The 22,202-nt window shown below is 65.1% G+C and overlaps 2 protein-coding genes across 3 annotated transcripts; both read right to left on the reverse strand.

Annotated features, from left to right (window-relative positions):
* Positions 1-393: 393 nt before the first annotated feature.
* On the reverse strand, positions 394-3,878 carry CHLRE_06g265602v5 (uncharacterized protein). Of its 2 annotated transcripts, none has more exons than XM_001696223.2 (6): positions 3,573-3,878; positions 3,318-3,425; positions 2,450-3,088; positions 1,879-2,079; positions 1,592-1,755; positions 394-1,387 (listed from the first exon to the last, which is right to left on the reverse strand). In XM_001696223.2, exons 1-6 carry the CDS (start codon positions 3,726-3,728, stop codon positions 910-912), a joined length of 1,746 nt encoding a protein of 581 aa, XP_001696275.1. In that variant the 5' UTR covers positions 3,729-3,878; the 3' UTR covers positions 394-909. The 2 variants fall into 2 exon arrangements, with proteins under 2 accessions (XP_001696275.1, XP_042923559.1); XM_043062853.1 differs by having other exon boundaries at positions 2,189-3,088.
* A 54-nt stretch (positions 3,879-3,932) lies between these two features.
* CHLRE_06g265652v5 (uncharacterized protein) lies at positions 3,933-21,678 on the reverse strand. The gene is made up of 22 exons (XM_043062854.1): positions 19,699-21,678; positions 19,041-19,523; positions 18,584-18,892; positions 18,157-18,319; positions 17,406-17,872; positions 14,256-17,222; positions 13,685-13,987; positions 13,388-13,448; positions 12,903-13,193; positions 12,474-12,713; positions 11,872-12,226; positions 11,420-11,648; positions 10,240-11,064; positions 9,732-9,899; positions 9,335-9,437; positions 8,880-9,021; positions 6,575-8,741; positions 6,174-6,329; positions 5,769-5,983; positions 5,511-5,595; positions 5,127-5,315; positions 3,933-4,972 (listed from the first exon to the last, which is right to left on the reverse strand). The coding sequence occupies exons 1-22, from the start codon at positions 21,175-21,177 to the stop codon at positions 4,256-4,258; spliced, it is 12,114 nt and encodes a 4,037-aa protein (XP_042923560.1). The 5' UTR covers positions 21,178-21,678; the 3' UTR covers positions 3,933-4,255.
* Between the last annotated feature and the right edge of the window lie 524 nt (positions 21,679-22,202).

Below are 22,202 nucleotides of genomic sequence, written 5' to 3' on the forward strand. Positions count from 1 at the left end.
GTGCCCGCATCCTCGCACGACTGTTGCCCCATGATGTGCAGTGATCTGCCCCAACCCGAATGCGCAAAATTGACCCATGTGAAACAGTGAAAGAGCTTTTGAGTGTGTAGGAACGGACGTGCTTACCCGTGCAGGGCTCCAGAAAGTCCAAGGAGGTCTGGCCCTGGCCTGCCCCCCAAGCTGCCCCCCTCAGTTCCCCCGCACGGAGAACCCGAGCTGCAGAAGCGGAACGCGCACACACTTCCCGGGCTTCCTGATACATTTTATGGCAAGATGGCTGTCAGCCAGCAGCTGAAAGCTTCTTCTCGCTAGATGCATCCGCGGCGCTGCGCGTTCGCCATTGCGGGTTCTCTACACTGATACCGCCTGTGAAATCTTGAATATGGACACATGCCCTTTAGCAATTTACACGTTCAGCACCCCTGCCACAGTGCCACCTTGCCATAGTGCCATCGAATCAGACAAGCACAGAAGCTTTCGTGCTGCTTGCATGCGCAATCCATGCTGCAAACAGTGCAAATCAGTGCAAAATTGCCTACCGTACCACCCCATGACAGCTGCTGCCCTGCCAACTCGAACCGAACAGCCAAGGCGTGACAACATGCACGTGCGCTTCACCATACGGCAATTGCTACACTTCAAGCCAGTTCCTGTGTGCTACTGTATCGCCACGAAGGCCTGGACTAAGTTCATTGGACAGTGCTGTCAGATGCAGTACAGACACTCATCAGGTGAGAGATATTGCCGCGACATATTAAGTACCTAACTCTTGTGAGCATGGGCTGTGTCCCTCATGCGTTCGGCCACGGTGCATTCCGGCACTCCGGCAGCGTTCAACAATGATTACTAATGCGCCGCAAACGCGTGCTTGCGCCGGGTCCGCAGCACTGTGACGCCCTAGCTATCCTATTACTGCACCTCGAGCTTGACCCGCTTGGCTTCCGGCGGCATCGCCACCGCCCCTCCAGATGGCGCGTCCCCGGGCCGCTTCGCCGCGACGCCCACCACCCCCACAGGCTGCTCTGTGTGGTAGACCTCCTCCTTTACCAACACCCCGGGCAGCGGCAGCTGCGGTGACTGCTGCTGCGGTGGCGACTGCGCGGCCGTAGCACCGGCCGGCGACGCGTGTGCACCCGCGGCTGGCCCGTTCACGACTGGCGCGCTGGCGTGTGGCTGTGCGCCTCCGTTGCTGTCAGACACCGAGCGGACTGAAGCTGCCAAAGTCGAAGCCAGGTCTGAGGTCGTCATTGTCGCCGCGGACGCCGCGCGCAGGTCGTTAGCGGCCGCCGCAGCCGCAGACGCGGCCTTGAGCGTAGCCTTCTGTAGCTTGGAGGGCGCCCCCGCCAGGCAGTTCACCTTCACCAGCGAGCCGTCCATCACGCCGTACCTGCAGGGGACGTAAGAAAGGAGGCTTAGGCACTAGCAGGAACAGTGTGTCCTGGATACGGTAAGGATGGGCAGCTAGCTGCAACACGGAACAGGCACGGATGCACCCGGCCAAGGCAGGATGCTTGCACTCCCGCTGCACTCCCGCTGCACCCCGCTGCGCTGTATGCACCAGTATCCAGACCACCATGGGCACTGCACTTACTTATCCGCATCCTCGCCGTTCAGCTCTACCGCGTCCTTGTAGCACCACTTGTCCAGCACGGGGTCATAAAAGCGCTCGAAGCGTTCGCCGGAGATGGCGCACTCCGGCTGGGACGGGTCCTCCTCCACGAAGTAGAACTTGTCCGCCTCCTCCGCTGCCTCCTCCTGAGATCACGGTAACAGGCACAACAAACCGCACGTCAGAATGGTGATGAATAGTTCAACTCAATTAATGGCAACGCAACTGAGTGCCATCTTCGTTACCGCCAACGGCCATGTCGGTCTCACCTCGCCCGGTGCAGCTGCATCTTCCGCTGGCACTGAAGTTGTTCCTTGCAGCCACATATCCATCGTTGGGAACCACTGCCGCGACGGATGCCCTGACGAAGCAGCTCGCCGCTTGTTTCGCAAGAACGCCGCGTCCAGGAATGCCGGTCGTGTGCGAGCGGATGAGTCCAACAGTTCCTGAACTGCACTTGGGTCTAGCTCCTGCGCGCAGCAAGAACCAGCGAACAGTTACGCGAGGAGGGCTGAGGATGCCAATCGACATGTTACGCTGCGGTTTTCCGACTGCAGTTATCTACAGATTACAAATTGCAGCGTGGCTAGAGAGCTGCTGGTATTGGGGAATATTTTTACATTCTTCATTCATGTAAGAGAGGCATGGGGATGAGCGATTTGAGCGCGCGTTCGTGATGGAATTCGCCCCCAGCCGCACCCTCCGTTCAGCCAAGCCACCCACAGCAGCAAGCCCACCCCACACACAATCCAGCTTCATAAGCCTTCCGTAGCCGACAACCACAGCAAACAAGAGCAACAATTTGGATCTACACGGAAGAGAGCGCGCAATCATATTTACCTTCAGAGCCTGCGGCCCCGGGAACTCAGTGGAGCGTGGCCGCACTGTTGGCTGTTGTTGAGACGGACTGCTGGGCCCAGGCTGAGGACTGGCGGGCTGGCGAAGCTGGTGTGCAATGACAGGCACATGCTGGGCTGGCGGTGTATACGCGCCAACAACAAAGGGAACCCCGGTGGCTGCCGTGGCCTGAAGCCCTACTTGCTGCGCGTAAACCAGCTGGGGCTGCACACTGTAAGGTACACCTTGCGGGTACAGCGGCACAGCAGGCTGCTGGTACATTGGACGGACAGGCACCGCTGTGCTGTACGAGCCCTGCTGCTGACCGGGCTGCCCCATCAGCGGTGCGGGAAACCGTGCGCTACCAGCGATAGTACCGGGTGCTTGCCCATAAGGTGCAACAGAGGGATGCGTTGACTGCGTCACAGGATAAGCCGCATGCGCAGGCGGCCGCAGCACTCCACCCATCGCAGGCGTGCCGGCGGGGGCAACCGCGACCTGGCCCGCAAGCGGCGCCATGTACTTCTTACAAGCCTCAACTACTTTCTGGTCCAGGTGAGGCACGCTTGTCCACAGCTTGCATAGCTTCGTCAGAGCCGGTCGCGTAGCGGCATCCGCGTTGTCCCAAGTGAACACGAAGATCTATGGGCGGGTGGGAGGATGGGCGGGTCACAGAATGGGCGGGGCACGCAGGACGGTTATGCAGCGGAGCCAAGTCTGCTAGGACCTCGCTGCATGGAGGAGTGGCTGCCTCGATGCTCAAGCACCAGCGATAATCCAACAGCAGAAGCTGCTAGGAATTCGAGAATTCTGCATCTCCTTCTGCGAACGTGTGCCTGCACCTAACAACAACGCCAGCCTAGAAACGTACCTCCAGTAATGCCCGAGAGATCTGCTCGGCTAGCAAGGGTGGGCAGGGTTCCGCCTTCAGCATGCAGTCCACCAGGTACAGCGCCGGCAGCCGGTGCGCCGCGGGACACTGTGGACGTGAGCAGGTGTGAGTACAGGGGCAGGTTTACAAGTGCGGTGGCAGGCCCGGCCCGGCCGAAGCTAGCGAGGTTGACAGGCCCGATGACATCGCCTGGAACGCGGCATTCATCCCCTTTACACAAGCCCCAAAGCTCACCTGTTTAACATGCATACGTATGGCGCGCATGACGTCGGCGGCCTCACCCAGGTTCTCGAACGCCAGGTCCTTGAGCGTCACAATGGAGCGCCGGTCCGGCGTCGTCAGGTCCCGCAAGTTCTCCAGAAACGCTAGTCCAAAGCCGCTGAGAGCCATGGTGCTGCTCAGCGCGGGAGAAACCCGGCCGGCAGGAGGAAGAAACAAGAAAATTGGAAACTGCGCCGAGGTCGTCGCAAGCTGAAGCCCAATAGTACACACACTATTGTGTTGTGCGAGAGCGGTATGGGTGAGGACAACGAAATCGCCACTTCCCCTCACGACTATGCGTATGAGTTCGGAATGAGGCTCCATGCGGCGCGGTCCGCTCGTGGAGTCGTGGAGACGTGGTGGACCCACTGATCACCCCCAGCATTTCGGACCGGGTGTCCATCCTGATGATCATCTAGCAACCCTTGCACCCAATTCATGCCAGCAGCGGCTTCGCGCAACTGCAGAGCCGCCACAGCGAAGCCTGTTCGACTCCCGGTGGCACCCCTGGGCTCCTCGCTCCCACCGGCAACTTCAACACGCGGTAATGTCACGTTTCGTCATGCTCCGCTACAGTATTGATGCCTTGTGACTTGATGCTTAGAACGCAGTACATGATGATAGAACTCATCGCAGGTTGCATGCACGTCAAGGCGCTATGGCAATAGCCACCTCCCCCACGTCAACCCCCTCGGCACCGCAGCCGTCACCGAAGTCCCCCCCTGCCCCTCCAAGCCCATTCCTCTCCCCACTTCCTGTCTTTGCTCCTGCCGCTTCCCTTCTTCCTCCTCTTCCCGGAGCTCCACAAGGGCTTGCAGCTTCCGCTCGTGCTCCGCATCCGACTCATCCTGTTCGCCACCAGTTTCATCCACCACCGGCAAATCCAGATCCGGGCTGTCCACCGGCACATGGGGTGCCGCGAGCAGCCGGCTGAAGCCGCCGCGGCCGCGGCCACTACTGCTACCGTGCAAAGAGCACCCCAATTCGTTCGGGCCGCCTCCACTGCTACTGTCGCTGTTGCCGCGTGCGCCGCCGTGCCCAACATGTCCAGCCTCCTTGCCGTCACCGGCCTCGTCAGCATCCTCCTCTTCATCCACCCCCTCCAAACGCGCCGAGGGAACCTTCTGCTGCTGCGGCGCATGCTGCGAATGAGCCTGATGCCCCGGCAGCGCCAGCGAGCGCCACGCAATCGGCAGTAGCTGCCGGCCGCAGCAGCTTCTACTGCCGAGGCACCGTGCGGCCCCTGCCTGCAGGCCCTGCCGCCACTCTGCCCACGTTTTGCTCAGCTGTGGCTGATGTCGCCGTAGGATCACGGCCATGAACAGGCTTATGATGCCCACGTTGATCACCAGAATGATCACACCCACGGCCGTCTGCGGGGCGATCAAAGGTACGGCGGCTTTCAGGTCCATCACAGCCAACCAACCAACACGGTGTGCCTGAACTCCAACACGGACACAAACACACACGGTACACGGCAATGCAGCGCAGACGCAAGGCCAGGCACGCGCACAGTCGCGCACCCACCGCAGCTGCGGGCGACAGCGTGTCGGTGTCTGCTGTGAAGTAGAGGCTTAGGGTGATGGTGAGGCTGAGCGCCGCCAGGCTCACAAACTCCAGGGCCACCAGCAGGCGGTGCCGCAGCGGCGAGGCAAGCATGTTGGCGGTGAGGATGAGCGTCAGCGCCGCCAGCAGCAGCAGCGCCTGCTGGGTGACCTGCAGGGTCAGGAAAGGGGGGGCGTGGGGGAGAGCGTGGGGGAGGGCGTGGGGGCTTGACAAGTTGGACAACGGGGGTCGCATGACCTGACACGTTGGCGAGGCGTTGCAGGCTACCGAAAATGCTCCCAGGATGCCAGTGGCCGCACGACTCCTGCTGGCCAGCAAGGGCGGCTGGTGGGCTTATGACCGTACCGTGAGGGCCCGGGCGAACACGTCCACAGCCACCAGTGACAACGTCTCCACTTGCAGCACGGACTCCCACCACCATCTCGTGGACCTGCGGGAGGGGGAAGAGGGACTTGAAGCAGTCGCAGCACTTATGTCCGAAGGGCTGATGTCCCGGGATGGGGGATGCCGGAGGAAATTTGGGACAGGGCTGAGGACACGTGCAGGCAACTTGGCATTAGACTTGTGTAAAGCAGCGAGCCCCCTTAGTTCAACAGAACCCACCGGTAGCGGCTGTATAAGAATCCGTAGGTGCGGCGGGTGTGGTGGTCGTTGAGTCGGTCCCGCACGCGCCACACGATGACGAAGGAGGCGGCTGGCGGCCCTATGCAGAACAACAGCACGGCCACCACCCCCACCGGCACGTACAGTGCCGCGTGTGTCCCCGAGTAGCACTGCTGGCCCATGTCGCGGATCCAGTAGCCGTACCGCCACGTGGCCTGTGGGCCATGGATTGCGAGTTGTGTATGTGTGTGTGTGTGTGTGTGTTTGTGTCTGTTTGTATGTGTGTGTTTGTACGGCACAGGCAGCGAGACCGTGCGTCTGTGCAGGTGTACGTTTGAACTCGAGCTCGTGCTACCCCCCACCCCTCCCCACAGCAGCTTTCATCGCCGCACTCGGCTCGCTCACCGCCAGGTTGCTGTCGTACACGCCGCCGTACTCGGCGCCGGGCGTGTCGAGTATACGGCAGGCGAACACGGACAGCGAGGCGGACACCAGGCCGGGGTACAGCACGAACACGCCGGCCAGCAGCACCACCCCCAGCTGCCTGGGCAGGCTGAGCGCCTGCGGGGTTTGTTCATGTGGAGCGCGAGGTAGGGAGGTTGCTGTTGTAAAGGTGTGCATGCCCGGGCGAGGGAACGATAGGAGACGCCAGCGGCTGCGCATGCGCCCCTGTAGATTGACACCGTACACGCGGTAGACGATTGCTGTGTCCGTGCATACGTGTGCACGCACCACGCACCCAAAACGCGTGTACCGCATGCGGCCAATGCCCCACAGCCTCTCACGCACTCACGCCCCGCCCCCACCTGGTCATAGTGCTGCAGGTGGCTGCCCACCGAGTGCAGCGACCCCAGCTGCTTCACCAGCGGCGCCGGCAGCCGCCGCACCGCCGTGCTCACACTGCGCAGCAGCCGGCTGCTCAAGCCGCTCAGGTGCCCGTGGCTGTACCGCTGCTGGCTGCCACCGCTGCTGCGGCCGTCACCGTATCGCCCGCTGCTTTGGCCGGAGCCGCCACCACCGCCGCCGCCGCCGCCACTGGCTTTGCCCGAGTGCCGGTGTGCCTGCCCACCCCCGCCGCTGGCGCCACTGGCGCAGCTGCCACGGGAGCCGTGCCGTATGTACGACTGCTGCCGCGAGGCGGCGGGCGTGGGATTCCGGTGGGCTGCGGAGGAAGCCGAGGGAGACGAGGCGGCGGCCAGGGGCACCTTGAGGGCGCCACTGCTGCTGGGGTCGTTGCTGCTGCTGGTGCCGCTGCCGGCCTGTTGCTGCTGCCCGATACCAGAAGACGACGTGGCAGCCGTTCGCAAGATGCTCTTGTGTGACGACCAGCCACTCGCCCAGCTGCTGCGCTGTGTGCCCGGCGGCCCCATGATGCCGACGCCGCCACCAGCTACGCCGCCGCCGGCCTCGTCTGCTAAAGCGTGGAGCGGCGAGCCCGCACCACTACCCGCCGCCCCTCGTCCTCCCGAGCTCCTGTCCGCCCCTAACATGCCGGTAGCAGAGCTCTTGAGCATCTTCTTCTGCTGCTGCTGGCTGCTGCCGGCGTCACCGGAAGAGGCGGCGGCGTTGCCCGGCCCGCCAGTGGGAGGCAGCAGGGGACGAGTGCTGGGGCTGCCATTGCCACTGCCGCCGCCTGTGGCTGAGGAGGCCACGGATGGGGCGTGGCAGCTGCTGGACCGGGGCGGCGGCGACCCCGCTGTGGATGCCGGCGAGTGGGCCGCAGCAGGCGGCGTGACTGGCGGCGGTGCCCCAGCAGCCATGGCTGGAGCAACAGCAGTAGCAGCCTCACGGCTGGCGGAGGCGGAGCGGAGCGCGGAGCGCAGGATCGGGTTTGCACACGCGCTGGTGCCGCTGCCGCTGCCGCTCCCGCTGCCGTTGCTATCTACTCCATGAGCACGAAGCGGGACACCTCCATGACCTTCAACCGCAGGGCCAGCATGCCCGGAGTGGGAGCGGGGCGCCGCCGGCAGCAGCATACTGGGGGAGGGGCGCGTGGGGAAGGCGTCGCTGACGGACGCGGAGGAAGTAGACGGCAACAGTGGAGGCAACGAGCCCTGTGCACCACCGGCCGCGCCGCTGCCGTTGAAAGACGTGCGGTGCTGAGTGCGGCCGGACGACTGTGCATCGAGTGATGCTGTGCCGTGTGGTTGGGAGGAGGATAGTAATGCGGTGGGGTTGCCGCTGCCTGCCCACGAAACCCGGTGCCGCCGCCGTGTTTCTTGTACTGCTGCTGCTCCAGCAGCAGCCTCAAGCAGTGTGGTGCTGTCGGCACCCCGCCTGCCGCCGCCGCCCTGCTGCTCCACATCTCCTGGCGGCCCCTCGTCACGCAGAGGAGAGCCATCACCATCGCCCCCACCGCTGCCGCTGCCTCCCCGCAGCAGCTTTTCCTTGCCCATCAGCAGTTGCTGCAGCTGCTGCTCCTGCCCGTGCTGCTGCTGCCGGCCTGCTGCTGTCGTGCCTACGTCAGCTCCGCCCGTACGGCCCGTGTCACGGTCCCCGGTCAACCCCTCCTCATCCCCTCCGCCGCCGCTGCCACCACCGTCATGAGCTGCACCACCACCGCTGCCGTACACCTTCCCACACTCCTCATCTGCTACCGCGCCCTGCCCCTGCCCCTGCCCCTGCTCGTGGACGTCATCGTCTTGGCCTTCACCTTCCTGCACGGTACGGAAGCTGAAGTTGAAGGGCGTGTGGGTGCTGCCGCCGCCGCCGCCAAGCCACCAGCGCCCCAAGGACAAGCGGAACGGCAGCAGGCCGCCGCTGTTTGTGCGCTGGCGCCCCGAGCCCGTGCCGTGCTGTTGCCCCTGCTGCTGCTGCCCCTGCGGGCCCTGCGGTTGCGTTCCGTCGGCGCCGCGCGACTGCTGTCGCGGCGTGGCGGTGTTGGGGGTTGAGCCTCCCGACGCATGGGGTGTGAGGCGCCAGCGCGGCAGTGCGGAGGAGCGCTTCATGCGGGCCTGGCTGAAGAACTGGTACCTGCATAGTGGTGCGTGCGTGCGTTGTGTGTGTGTGTGTGTGTGTGTGTGTGTGTGCATGAGTTGGAGGGGGGCGGCAAGGCCGTGCGGCAAGGCTGGGCCGGCGGCAAGGGGGTCGCACGCGCACGCGGCTGCGCACCTCAGCGCCCACAGGCCCAGTGCGAAGGCCGCCACCAGCAGCGGCACGGCCAGGGCGCCCAGCAGGCCCGCACGTGCCTGGCCGGCGGGGCTCTGGTCGGGCGCGAGGCAGCTGGGGCTGAAGGCGACGTAGGAGGCCGTGCCTGTGTGTGCGGGGGAGTGCAGCATTACGCGGGTTGTATTCATGATTAGTTAAGGAAGTGGTAGACGGTAGACCATCTTGCGGAACATCAAGCGTATCAAGCGGGGGGGAGTGCAGCATTACGCAGATTACAGTCATGATGAGTAAAGGAGAAGCGGGGGAGGGGGGCAAGTTCAGAACGTGTGAGTTTTAGAGCACGAGAGAAGGAGCAGCAGCAGGGCGACGTCATCACGTGCACGCAGTGTGCGTAGGGGGCGAGGAGGAAGGTGCGTGGGCGCGATTGGCATGGGCATGGCGCGGTGCGGCGCGCGCACCTGTGACGGCGTTGAGGGCGCCCCGGAACTTCAGCACCGCGTTGGGGTAGTCGATGGGCAGTCGCGTGATGATGATCAACATTTGCATGTGCACCACCACCACCTGTGCGTGTGTGTGCACGTGCGTGTGCACGTGTGTACGTATATGTGTGTGCGCATTGGGATTAGAAGTAATGGTGACCGGCGCGGCAAGGAGGGCGGAGATTCGAGGGGGAGCCAGGACGATGCTTGCAGACACGCACGGCAGGTGTTTCTTGAGATGTGGTGGCGGCGCGCCGAAGACACGTGTCACCATGTTCGCTCCGCATGTCACCCCTTCCCGTTCCGGTTGACGCCTCTGCCCCCGAACCCCGCCATCCTCCGCAACACCGCATGACACGTTAGGCCCAAGCCGTACCTTGATGACGTCACCGATCTCGGGTGGGCTGCCGCCGCCTGCCGACCCCCCGTTGCCGCTGCCGCCGCCCTTATCATCACCATCGCCGCTGGGCTCTCCCGAGTTTGTGTAGGCTGTGTAGAGCACCAGAGCCACACTGGCGGCGAAGGCCAGCAGGCCCAGACCCACCTGTCGTGGGGTTATGTGGGATGGCAGCAGTGGGTACCGTGAGTGGATTGTACAGTGCACAGCAGTGGGGACGAGTAGGGATGCCGGGACGCGTCTGACGTGAACTTGTGTCCTGCTTCCCTGCGTACCTCCCTGCCCCTCACACCCGAGACCACACACAAAAATGCCCTCCGCCACGCATACGTACGCGCCCCCAGCCAACCCCCAGCACCCACGCAGCGCACACGACCCCCCACGTGCTGCACCTCCCCCAGCAGGCACCCATCCACCGTGCCCAGCCACCCTCCCCAACGCTCCCCACCCCACCCCACCCCACCCCACGCAGCACCCGGCGCCGTACCGTCTGTGCGGTGGTGGGGCAGGCGGAACACTGGAAGTCGAGTGACAGCGCGAAGCCGGGCTGGCAGGTGGCGCAGAGGTGGCCGGCATAGCCGGGGGCGCACTGGGCCGACATGTAGGAGAGGGGGGAACCTGGATCCAAACCCCACAGCACACATGCCTGCAGCGCCTGCGCCTGGGACAGGGGCTGGGGCTGGGGCTGCGGAGCTGGGGAAGAGGCAGAGGGTGAGGGAGAGGAGGGAGGCTGCTGCAGCGCGGGCGGCTGTAGGGGTGGTTGTTGTGGTGGCGTGGTGGAGAGGGCGGCAGGCTGTAGCAGCTGTAGCAGCTCGGGCGCCTGGCCGGGTGGGTTGGTGCTGTACCAGAGCTGCTGGCACAGCGCCAGCCGGAGCGAGCGGCTGTCATTGAAGCCCATGCGCGCTACCGCGCCCGCCACGTCCCACGCCCCGATGCTGTTGCTACTGCCATTGCTGCTGCCGGTCGCGGTCCCAAGCTGCAACAGCCGCCGCCGTCCGGCTGCTGCTGCTGAGGTGCTACTGCTGCTCAAGGCGCTGCCGCTGCCACCGCTTCCACCGCCGCCGTCCCCGAGACCGTTTCCGTCGTCGTATGTGCACGCGTCGGAGTTGGGGCAGCGCAGTACCAGCGGGGAATTGGGGGAGGAGTGCCAGTAGCCGGGGGCCGGCAGCAGCACGGGCCCGCTGGGGCACACGGCGTGTGCCGGGCAGTTGAGGCAGGCCCCGGCGTCCTGTGCTGCCGCCGTCACCGCCGCCAGTTGGTCGGGGCCGTCGAGCGCGGACAGCTCGGGTCGGTCGTCTGACCACAGCCCTACCTGCGGAACGGAGCGGAGGGGAACGAGCTGAGTGGAGAGGAGGATGGGAGATGCGTTCGTGGGTTGGGTCGCGCGTGTACGGTGGTAGGTGGTGATCATGATTCAGGACTCAGGGCGCATGTCTCAGGGTGCTGCAGGCACAGTGTCTCGCCTTCAGCTGAGAGACCAGGGAAGTGCTTGCAGGCCACCCTGCCGCCGCTTCCCGGCGCCTCCGCTACGCTTACTTTCAAACAGCCCCGTCCCTTAATGCATGATCCCGCTGTGTTACGGGCTGTGGCAACGAAACTGTCAAATTCCACCTCGCTCCAGCTGTCATCCAGCCGCAACATCTGGATCCGGAACCTACCGTACCCACCTGGAACATGTCGCAGCTGCGGCAGGCGGTCCAGGTAGGCGCCGCCATCAGATCCAGATCCAGACCCAGCGCCGCCGCCGCCGCCGCTTCGCTCGTGTCCAGCGTTTGACCGGCGGCGCAGCGGCGCAGCGTCAGCGCCAGCGCCAGCGGCGCCACTGCGTAGGCGCCGTTTGTGCTAATGGTGAGCACGTAGCGGCCGGGCCAGCCGCGCACCAGCAGCCACGGCCAACTGCAGACAACGTACGCACACACAGGCACACACAGGCACACACACACACACACACACACGCACACACACACACATACGCACACAGGCAGGTACACGGTTGGTAGCAAGCGTAGCACATCAGGTCCAAGGTCGGGCTGCAGATCAATCGGCAACAGAATGCAACGCAAAAACAATGCGGCGCCAAGGGCATTGCCATGCAGCGGAAGCATGCCCGCCCACCCACCTGGCCGCGCCTGACCGCACTTCCACCAGCAGCTCGGTCCCCGCCGTCACGGCACTGCTGCCGTCCAGTGTGGCCAATGACACCGCCTTGGGCTCACACCACAGCGGCAGCGGCGGCGCGACCCGGGCGCCGCCTGTGGCGTTCACGCCGCCCCCGGCGGCTGCGGCTGCAGCCGCCGTAGCGTCCGCGGCTGCAGCCGCGCACGCGGCCGCCAGCTGAGCGGCTGGGGTCAGCAGCGTTCCGTTGCTGTCGGCACCGCCGTGTGCTGCCGATGACTGCTGGGAGGGCGCGGAGGCGTTGGCCGGGGCGGGCGGCACGGGGAGTACCGCCAGACCCACACGCATGGGCGGCCAGTCTGCATGGTCGCGTGCATGGGTACGTGCACGGCGGAGCAACGGGCAGGAGAGGGGCATGGGTCAGCATGAATGCCCGGCAGCAAGCGGAGAGGCACAGGTCCAGGTCGGGCCACAGACCAGCTAGCCATGCTCGCGACACGCCACGCCACGGCACGTAACGCCCTGTCCACAACCCTATTCCTCGTCTTCCTGTCCCCTGGCTAATAGCACGGTGACGCCCCGACCCTCGCTCTGCGTGTCCCTCACCCGCCGTCCAGGGCTGACCCAGGTCGTCGTACAACTGCACGGCCAGTGTGAAGGGCCGCTCCGGCTGCATTTCCAGGTGCTGCTGCAGGCCCACACCAGCCGCCAGCAGCGCCAGTGCTGGAGTTGGTGCTGGGGTTGGTGGTGACTGTTGCTGTTGTGTGAAGTATAGGGCACCAGCGGCAGCAACAGCAGCTGCACCAGTGCCGCCCACCACACAGCGCTCCTGGTGGCCGCTCCGCTCTGCACCACCGATCGACGCAAAGTGTGAACCGATTAAAAGTAAAGCGGAAGAGCAAGTCCGGTGCACGCGACTCAGTAAGACTAGCTACGGCTATCCTCCGGGCTGTTGAATACTGCTAAAAGCTTACTTCAGCCCCGCCCTTCTGTTACTGACCCTCCTTCGCACCCGCTCTCGACCCACTCTCTCACCATCCACAGTGCAGAACTGGACCAGGCCAAGCAGGCTCGGCGGCAGCAGGACGGCGGCCCCGGACCGGACCGCCCCATCTAGCTGCAGCTGCTGCTGATCCTCCCAGGACTCCGTGCCGCTGCCGGCCCCACTGCCACTGCCATTGCCTCCGGCCCGTGCGGCCGCGCCGTCGGTGTCCCAACCAACACAGCCGGACAGGTCAGCCAACGCTGCTGCCCTTGCGCTGGTGCTACTGGGCTTGCTGCCAGCGCTCGGGTCAGCGGACGGGCTTCCTGCTGACGTAGTCATGCCTGTGTGTGCGCGTTGCAGTGAGGGACAGAGCGAGGGCGGGACATGATAGGGTGAGATTAATGGGAGAAAGGGTGAAGCCAGCAAAACGGATGAATACCAATGCCCTCAAACCAACAAACCATTTAACAGCTACTCTCGAGTGGTTCAGGGTGCTTGTTTAGGCATTTCATCGCAGGTACAACCACCCACCCACCGTTTCCACACCGCGCATAGATGGCGGACAGCGTCGCGTCCTCCGCCCACAGCGCCGTAACCTGCATGTGCATGCGCCGCACAAGCCAAGCAAGCCAGAAGCAAGCGATGCGCCACGGTTGAGTTGCAGTGCCTCGTGCTCAAAGTATACTATTATCCCGCCCAGCCCCGTTGGGACCTATTCGTTCAGCTCGGACAAGTCACGTGGGCAAATCACCGCCACGTCTTTCCAAGACATTCTTGACACCCCGCCGATCCACCGCCTCAAAGTACAGGCGCGCTACCGCCTGCTGCCCACCTGCGAGGTGTTGTGCTGGGTGCTGGCGGGGGGCAGCGCCGTGCTCAGCAGCACCAGCGAGCTGCCGGCGGCCGCCCACGCCGAGGCGGCGGCAGCAGCGGCGGCATCGCCACCGGTGCTCCCACCCAAGCAAGCAGCGCCCCCCAGACCCAAGGCCGTCAGGAGGGATGTCGATGGCGTAGTTGTCCAGGCTGGTGCGGGTGTGGGGCCTGCGGCGCCGGCGGCGGTGGCGGCGGCGGAAGGCACCGTGCCGCCTGCAACCATGCCGGCGGAGGCCGCCGTGAGAGCAGCCACCAGCCCGTCCTACACGTGGACCACAGAAACACACGCAAGGGGGCGTTAATGAGCAAGTTGCGGTACATGACGGCCATTGTGGGCCGGGAGGGCCTGCGTGTGCGTGTGCGTGTGCGTGTGCGTGTGCGTGTGCGTGTGCGTGTGCGTGTGCGTGTGCGTGTGCGTGTGCGTGTGCGTGTGCGTGTGCGTGCGCGTGCGCGTGCGCGTGCGCGTGTGCGTGCGTGTGCATGTGGGTGCCTCACACAGCCAAAGTCTGAAACCTGTTTGGGCGACTCACCAGCACCTGCGCCCTGCTGGCAACAGCGACTTGGCCTCCGATATCACCGCCACGTGACTGAAGCGTGGCAATCGCTGCGCCAGCAGCAGCACCGTTGCTCGCACCGCCGCCAGCTGCTACAGCTGCTGTGGCGTTGGGCCTCCAGAAGCTACAGCCGCTCAACAGCACCGCCGCGCCACGCTCCACAAACATGCCACCCCCGTAGCCCGCGTACGGCGAACTATCCGACATCGCCTCAGCCGTGTCGGCCGCGGCAAGGCTGCTACTGCCGCTGCTACTGCCGCTGCCACTGCCGCTTGTAGCGGCAGTCGCAGCAGTAGCAGTCTGTGGCGCTACTGCCGCATTGCCCAGGACCTGGCTGCGGAGTAGCACTGCCCGCAGGCCCGCGCCCAGATGCAGCCCGCCCCCTTGCGCCGCCGTGTTGTTGGTGATACCGCTGTCCGCCACCACCAGTGTCGTCGGTGCTGCTCCAACGGATGCGGCTGCTACAGCCGTCGCGTAAACGCCGCCGCCCGCCACCTGCGCGCCGCCGCCCTCTATCCGGCAGCCCAGCAGCTGCGTCTCGGCCACGCCTACCAGCCACACCGCCCCACCCAATCCCGCCGCCTCCGTCGTACCACCCGTCCCACCACCGGCGGCACCAGCCGCCGCTGCCGCCGCCGTTCCACCTCCAGCGGCGTTATTACGAATGAGTTCTGTCCGCTCCACCCTCACAGCGGCGCACGCCGCCGCCGACAGGCCGCCGCCGGCGCGCACCGCGCCGCCGCCTGTGACTCTGCAGTCACTTAGGACCAGGCTGCCGCAGGCGTAACCTGCGACGGCTCCGCCCGAGGCGCCTGCTGTGTTGGACTCAAAGGTGCTGTTTAGCAGGGTGGCGGAAGAGCCTGGCGGCACGAACACGGCGCCGCCCCAGGATGCGGCGGCGTTGGACATGAGCCTACAGTTCTGCATGGAAAACACGGCGGGCGGCGGCCCTAGTACTCGTGCGGAGGGCGCGGAGGGCGAGGTGGAAGCAAGTTCGGCAAGTGCAGCCGTGGCGGCCGCGGAGCGGGTCTGCACCAGCACCGCGCCTCCGCAGCCGCCGTAGGAGTGGCGGCCCTCGGCTGTGTCGGGACTCGAGCTCGCAGCCGCTGCCGCTGCCGCTGTTGCTGCAACGGTTGCCGCTGCCGCTGGAAGCGTCAGCAGTGCCTGCTGCAAGGCCTGATGCGGCTGCGCCCCCTCGCTTCCCATGGCTGAGTTTTCAGACAGCACCGAGTCCCTCACAAGCAGCCAAGCTGTGGGGGCTGCAGCAGGGGCTGCAGGGGCAGTAGCACCGGAAGCGGCAGGAGCAGCTGAAGCGGCAGTAGCAGGAGCGTCCGAGTCCAGGAATGCCGCTAGGGCGCCGCCATCCGGGCCCCGGTTGCGACTGAGCTCGCAGGACTGCACACGGGCCAGGATCCACCCATCGCTGCTACTGCCGTTACTGCCGCTCCTGCTGCCGCCGCCCAGACGCCGTCCGTCAAGCAGCAAAGCGCCGCCGCTGCTACTGCCGCCGCCGCCGCTACTGTTGCTACTGCCGACCGCACTGGACGTGGCGGCATTGCCGACCATGCGCGAGTCCGTAACCCACACGCCGCTGCCGCCGTACAGGCGTGCGTACATCGCCCCGCCCCCCACGCCTCCGGCCAGGTTCCCCAACATGGCGCAGCCGCGAACCTCCACCGCAGCTACTGCCGCCTGCATCCCCGCGCCGCCGCTGCCGCCGCTGCTGTTGCCTTCGCTGCTGATGCTATCCGCCGGGCCAAGATCAACGCCACGCAGCACGGCGGCAATGGCGCCGCCTGGCCCCAGCACAGCACGATTGCCTGTCAGGCTGCAGTTGCTCATCACGGCGCTGTGACCGGCACTGGACACGTCCACAAACAAGGCGCCGCCGCCGTCCTTTCCCAATGCCGTGTTGCCGGCGAATGAGCAGTTGATCAGGGACAGCACCGGCAGTAGCAGCGCCTGCGGCTGCTGCAAGCTACTACCACCGCCACTGTTGCTGCTGCTGCTACTGCTGCTGCTGCTGCCGCCAGCACGCGCCACGGACTCCAGGGTTTGGTCCCACAGCGCCACAGCGCCGCCAGACACGTCCGCGCTGTTGCCCTGCAGGCTACTGCCGCTGATGGAGGTGGGGCATGCCCCCAGGAGCAACGCGCCTCCACTGCCGCCTGTGCCCTGGTTGCCGACCAGCTCCACGCCCCTCATTGTGACCAGGCAGCTTCCGCCCGCCCTCGGCTGTGGCTGTTGCTGAGCGAGGCTCCCGCCCCCAAATTCCGCGGCTATAGCCTCCGCCAGCGCCGCGGGGCCAACCCCGGCGCCGCTGCTGCCACCACCCCTGTCACCACCGCCACCTGCAGCGTGGCTGCTTGTGTTGCTACTGCCCGTGCTGCTACTGCCCGTACTGCTGACAGGAACGGCCACAGCCTCCACCAGGGTCCCGCGCCGCTCGCTCCAGACCAGCACCGCGCCGCCGTGACCACCGAAGGCACTAACCCTGCGGCTGCCACCCACGGCCGATGACGCCAGGCTGCTACTGCCGTCGCCCAGTCCGAGGCCACTGCCTCGCAGAAGCCCAATCGCATCGGCGCCGGCACTGTTGTTCGCAAAGCGGACGCCGCTGGCATTTATCCGTACGTCCATCCTGGCTGCCTGGAAGTTGTACGGCTGCAGTACAAATATGGCGCCGCCGCCGCCAGCAGCGCTGTTCGAGTCAAAGGCGGCGCCGCCGTACAACTCCAGGGTCAGTGAGGAGTTACCGGTTTTCGTACAGTTGCCGTACGCCGCAAAGATGTCGAGGCTGACGCAGATGGCGGCGCCATCCATGGTGGCGCGGTTGGCGGTTAGTGTGGAAGAACCGTTGACGGTTATTCTCGCGCCCTGGCGGCAGAGGGGTGTGTCGGAGGAGAGCTCAGTCGGGCGCGGCTGACTCATGGCGCCCGGCTCCTGTGAACGAGGGCGTGAGTGGAGGATTGAGGGATAGGGTTAAGCTAGCACGTGGGCATCGTGGCAGAAGCAGGCATGTATGGACGCACCGCGCACACGTACGCACATGTACGCACATCCACACACGCTAGCTGCGTGGTTCTCTCCCTCCCTTGTGCTCCTAACACACGCTCGGCCACTCACCCAGCCGGCCCACAGCGCTCCGCCCGAGCCGCCGTGCGCCACGTTTCCTTCCAGCCTGCTGCCGCCCGTCACCACCACTTGCAGCGGCAGCCGCGAATACCACATCGCGCCGCCGCCCAGCCCCGCCTCGTTTCCCACCACCGCGCTGCTCTCCAGCCAGTGAACCCCAGGGCTGGGGTCAATGCTGCCAGCAGGCAGGCTCGCAGCGCCCGTCTCCACCGCGTTCTCCGCCCCCTGGAACAGAAACCCGCCCGCCCCGCTGACGCCTCGGTTGTGGGAGACGTTGCTTCGCAGCAGGGAGAGGTCGTGCACGCCGCCGGAGGCGTACACGGCTCCGCCCGAGCCGCTGAAGCTCCAGCCCACGACCGCGGGCGCCACGGTGCCGAGGGCGGTGTTGCCGCTCAGCTCGCTGTCGGTGACGGACAGGGTCTGGATGCGCCTGGCGCGCAGCGCGCCGCCGGCGGTGCCTGCGTGAAGAAATTGCATGGGCAGGGGTTCGAGGGGAATGGTGGGAAGACGCGAGACGATCCAGATGGAGCTGCTTGACTTGCCCAAGCCAGAAACTGGCTGGATGGGCCCAGTGGCCCGCTCGCTTGTGCATGATACCACCAAGTGCAACGCAAGACCAGCGCTCACGACCACCAGGCCCCATGGCAGCAATGCTGTCTTCATGATGATCATCGGTGCGAGCGCCGCGCCACATGTGCATGCGTACCGTATCTGTACGACCCAGTGCCCCGTTCGCACCCACCTGCGCGGTTGCCGCACACCCTGCTGCCGCCCTCCACGCGCACCGCCACGATGTCACCCGACACCAGGGCCGCGCCGCCCGAGGTGGTGGCGGCCCGGTTGCCGCTCATGCTGCTGCGGCCCCTCACGACCAGCTCCTGCATGGGGCCGCCCACCCACAGCGCCTGCGGCCGGGCAAGTGAGGGTGTGGGAGAAGGTGTATGCATGGGCTGGTGTGAAATGCAGGATGGAGTGTGTGTCCGTGTGTGTGTGTGTGTGTGTGTGTTAGGACAGCCCTTTCCTTTGCTCTTCCCTTGCTCTTCCCTTGCCCTCCCCTGCGCCCCACCGGTGCCATCCACCTAAACCTTGACCATGCAACACGACATGTGCACGTCTCTAGCAGATCTGTCCACCCTCAGCTGCCGTTCCTCACAGCTACCACAACTCACTACAACCACCACCACCACCACCACCACCGCCACCACCACCACCGCCACCCTGCAGCGACGCACCCCGCCCTGCCAGCCGCTGTTGCCGTTCATGGCGCTGCCGCCCTCCAGCACCGCGCTGCGCAGCGGGCCCTCCACAGCCACCGCGCCGCCGCTGTCGTCCACACAGGCGTTGTCGCTGAGGCGGCTGCCGCCAGACACCAGCAGCCGGTCCAGACCAGACCAGATGTAGATGGCGCCGCCGGCATTGGAGGCCGAGTTGTTGACCATGGAGCTGCCGTCTAGCAGCGCTAGCGTGCCCACAGGACCCTGTGCGCGCACGTGTACACACGCGGGTGCTACGTTTGGGGCGTGCGGCACGGGGCAACTTGAGATACGGGGCCGGCGGGGCAATGCAGTGTTGGCAGCCTTATGAGAAAGTGTCCCGGCCGATGCGACACGCACGCACGCAGCTCACCTGCACCGCCAGCGCGCCGCCGCCGCCACCACTGGACCAATCCGTACCCGGCGACACGACGTTGTACGACATCGAGCTGCCGCCCGCCAGCAGCACGGCGCCAATGCCGCCCCTCACGTAACCCACGCCGCCCTTCCCGCCAATGTACGAACCGTCGTCGTACGTACGTCCCGCGGTGTTGTAATCCACGGCGCTGGCTTCCGCCAACTCCAGGCTGCCCATGCTTCCGTTGACGGTTAAAAAACCGCCGTACCGCAACACCGAGTTGCCGGTTACGCGGCTGCCGCCGCCGACCCTGAAGGCGCCGGTGATGTTTCCTTGCACGTAGACCGCCCCACCCGCAGTGGATGCGGAGTTGGCGGTGACGGTGACGTTGGGTCCGATGGATAGGGCGCCCACACTGCCGGTTGCGAAGAGCCACCCGCCCGACAGGTAGGCGGTGTTGGAGGCGACCTCACAGTCTTCCAGCAGTGATACGTTGCCCTGTTTTGGCAGGTACATATGGAAGGGGCTAGCTGGAGGAGAAATCAGGACTCGGGAGGGGCACAGGACCGCATTGGGGCGTAAGTGCTTGCGTGCCGGCAGGCGCCTGGCTTGAAGAGCTAGCTCCCCGCCCAACCGCCCGCCCAACCGCCCAACCGCCAACCGCCCTACGCACCAGGTTGGCTCCAAGCACCGCCGCCAGAGCCGCGCCATGTGCGCCCATGTTGTGACTGAGCACGCAGCCGCGCGCCACCACATGCACGGTGCTGTTCCTCATCACGGCTCCCATCGCTACCAACCGCTTCGCCTCCAGCACCCCCGTGCTGTCGCTGTCCTGCGCATTAAATGCGGCCGACAGGGCGGCAGCAGCTACGCTGGCGGCTGCGGCGTAGGCCGCGACCGGCCCGTCCGGCTCCGCCGCCGCTGCCCAGGCAGCGGTCGCCTCGTCCAGGGCGACCAGAGGGCCGGCCCCTGGCCCGGCGATCACCACAGCACCGAAGCCGACCTCCGTGCCGGGTACGCCGCCAGCCGAGATGGAGTTATTGAAGATCGTTGTGTCCGTTAGGAGCAGCATGTAAGGCGCTGCAGCCGCTGCTGCAATAAGGCTGGCACTCCTGCCGCCGTTGCTGCCGCCGCTGCTGCTGTCACTGCTGTTGCCCTCAGCAGCATCAGCAGCAGATGGCACCGCAGCACTGCTAGGCACTATGCCAGAGTCCGGCGCCCCCTCGTACTGCAGGAGCAGGCACGACCAGCCGTGCCCCCGCCGTACATTGGCGCAGCGCGAGCCCACCACCTCAGCCCCCCGGAGCCCCGTCGCCGCAAATGCGCCGTACACTGGGTACGGCGCCCGCGCCAGCCGCACGACGTACATCTGCCACGCCATGTCGAACGGTTGGTCGGCTGGCAAAGAGTAACCCAGCAGCCGCGAGAAGGTCACGTTCTCCAGGCTGACGTACGAGCAGTTGGCGCAATACAGCAGGGGTCCCACGGGACTGAGCGGTACATTGGTGAGGATGCTGTCCACGATGCGGAGTGTGCCCCCCATCGGGCCAAGGAAGGTAATGCCCCAGTCATCCGACAGGTCGGGGTTGGGGATAGTTGGGCCGGAAAATGCGTGGCCCGCCGCAGGGGGCTCGGCATCGCCGCTGGGGTGAGGGGGCGGGCTGGGCGGGCTAGGCGGCGGCGGTGGTGTGGCGGGCGGTGGCGGCGGCGGCGCGGAGCTGCGGACGGAGACCACCACATATCCGCCGCCGGCCCCGCTGCTGCCAGTAATGGTGCTGCCGGCAGCCGTATCGCTGTCTGTGCTTGACGCGTTGAGCTGCGGTCCTTGTTGTTGTTGCTGCTGCAGGTTCAGATATGGAAGCAGCCTGCGGCCCACGGCCACTTGAAGGGGCGGGGTTGCTGCTGTTGCTGTTACCGCACCGGCATCGACCTGCTGCGCTGCCCAGCACTCCAGACTTGCCTCCACTAGCTCCCAGCTGCTTGTGTAGTCGGGGCTGCTGCCACGAATGACAACTCTGCAGGCGTGAGTCCAGGCCGGTAGCTGCTGCTGCTGCGGTGCCGTGACGCCCTCGCGGGCTGCGACTGATACCGCCAGCACGCACACGACAAGCGCCCAAGTATTGCATCTTTTCGCGCGAATGCGCAGCGTCATCCTTCGACTCTCAGGTACGTCGCCGTCTTGCGGAGCAGGCTGTGCCACTCCATGTGAGCCGCTCGCACTCCAAGCGCCCACTCGAGAGCGACAATACCTTCGTCTCAACCCCTTCCGAGCATGGCTGGTGTTATCCAATTCTGGTTGAGGTGCCGGCGTGAGCCCGCATACATGCCCTTTGGCGAGCCCTTCACGCTAGTACAGGGTCGATCGACAGCAAGCAAGTAATGATGACGATCTGTACATGTTTAGATTGTTGCCATTGCTAAGACACACCAAAAGATAGCCCGCGACGTTGGGGCGCCGGGCACGCGAGTGCATCAGGGCCTTCTATCTTTGTTGGGAAACTGTATGTTTAGCATGTATTGCTGGCTCGAACCCAAGGAGGTCCACTCGATTTGCGAATGATGGCGGTTGACCCCTACCTTCTCGTGGACCGTCAGTAAATACGTCGCTAGCCGGTGTGCTTATTGTAACGCTCTTACATGAGCAGCTTTGAAATCTTGGTGGTGGGTAAGAGCGTTAATTAGGGTTGGAGTGGCGAGGCGTGCTGACCCTGCGGTTGGGCGCCCTCCGTGCAGTCAGCCATGTCGGACATGCCGGCGAGAGGTCGTTCAAGAGTTCTGCAGCCAATCTGCCTCGGGTACGGGTCTGTGGGTTTGGGGTACGGCTCAAAGCAGGACAATAGGTGCCTTACAGTCCGCGAGGGTAAAGGGCCTTCCGTGCCTGGCCCAGGGCGCCAGCACTTGCTCGCGGCACCTGATGTCCAGGACATCAATGCCCTGTCAGTTGTCACGGACTCACGGCGCTTAGGCTTACGAGTTGAAGCTGACGTTTATTGCAAAATCGTCCATGCTCGCCACACAGTCCCATGAATTAGTGTCCTGTTGCTCAGGTAGTGGTTCCCGCAGTAAGCCACGGCACGCAAGTCTCTCTGCTACTGATCAGCCAGCGTGTCGTCATGCTGCAGGGCAATGCAATCCCTGCATTTCTCACACCAACTCTTGAATTTGGAGACCAGGGCA

The sequence above is a fragment of the Chlamydomonas reinhardtii genome, chromosome 6, assembly GCF_000002595.2.
Source record: "Chlamydomonas reinhardtii strain CC-503 cw92 mt+ chromosome 6, whole genome shotgun sequence".
Classification (NCBI taxonomy): domain Eukaryota; kingdom Viridiplantae; phylum Chlorophyta; class Chlorophyceae; order Chlamydomonadales; family Chlamydomonadaceae; genus Chlamydomonas; species Chlamydomonas reinhardtii.

Coding starts and splice junctions, on each gene's coding strand:
- CHLRE_06g265652v5 (XM_043062854.1), bottom strand. CDS start 21,177: ATGACGCTGCGCATTCGCGCGAAAAGATGCAATACTTGGGCGCTTGTC. Junction 11,065..11,419: donor GCAGCTGCGACATGTTCCAG/GTGGGTACGGTA, acceptor TCCGTTCCGCAG/GTAGGGCTGTGGTCAGACGA. Junction 5,316..5,510: donor TGTTCGCCCGGGCCCTCACG/GTACGGTCATAA, acceptor CTGACCCTGCAG/GTCACCCAGCAGGCGCTGCT.
- CHLRE_06g265602v5 (XM_043062853.1), bottom strand. CDS start 3,728: ATGGCTCTCAGCGGCTTTGGACTAGCGTTTCTGGAGAACTTGCGGGAC. Junction 2,080..2,188: donor AGCAGCTCTCTAGCCACGCT/GCAATTTGTAAT, acceptor TGCTGCGCGCAG/GAGCTAGACCCAAGTGCAGT. Junction 1,388..1,591: donor AACGGCGAGGATGCGGATAA/GTAAGTGCAGTG, acceptor CGTCCCCTGCAG/GTACGGCGTGATGGACGGCT.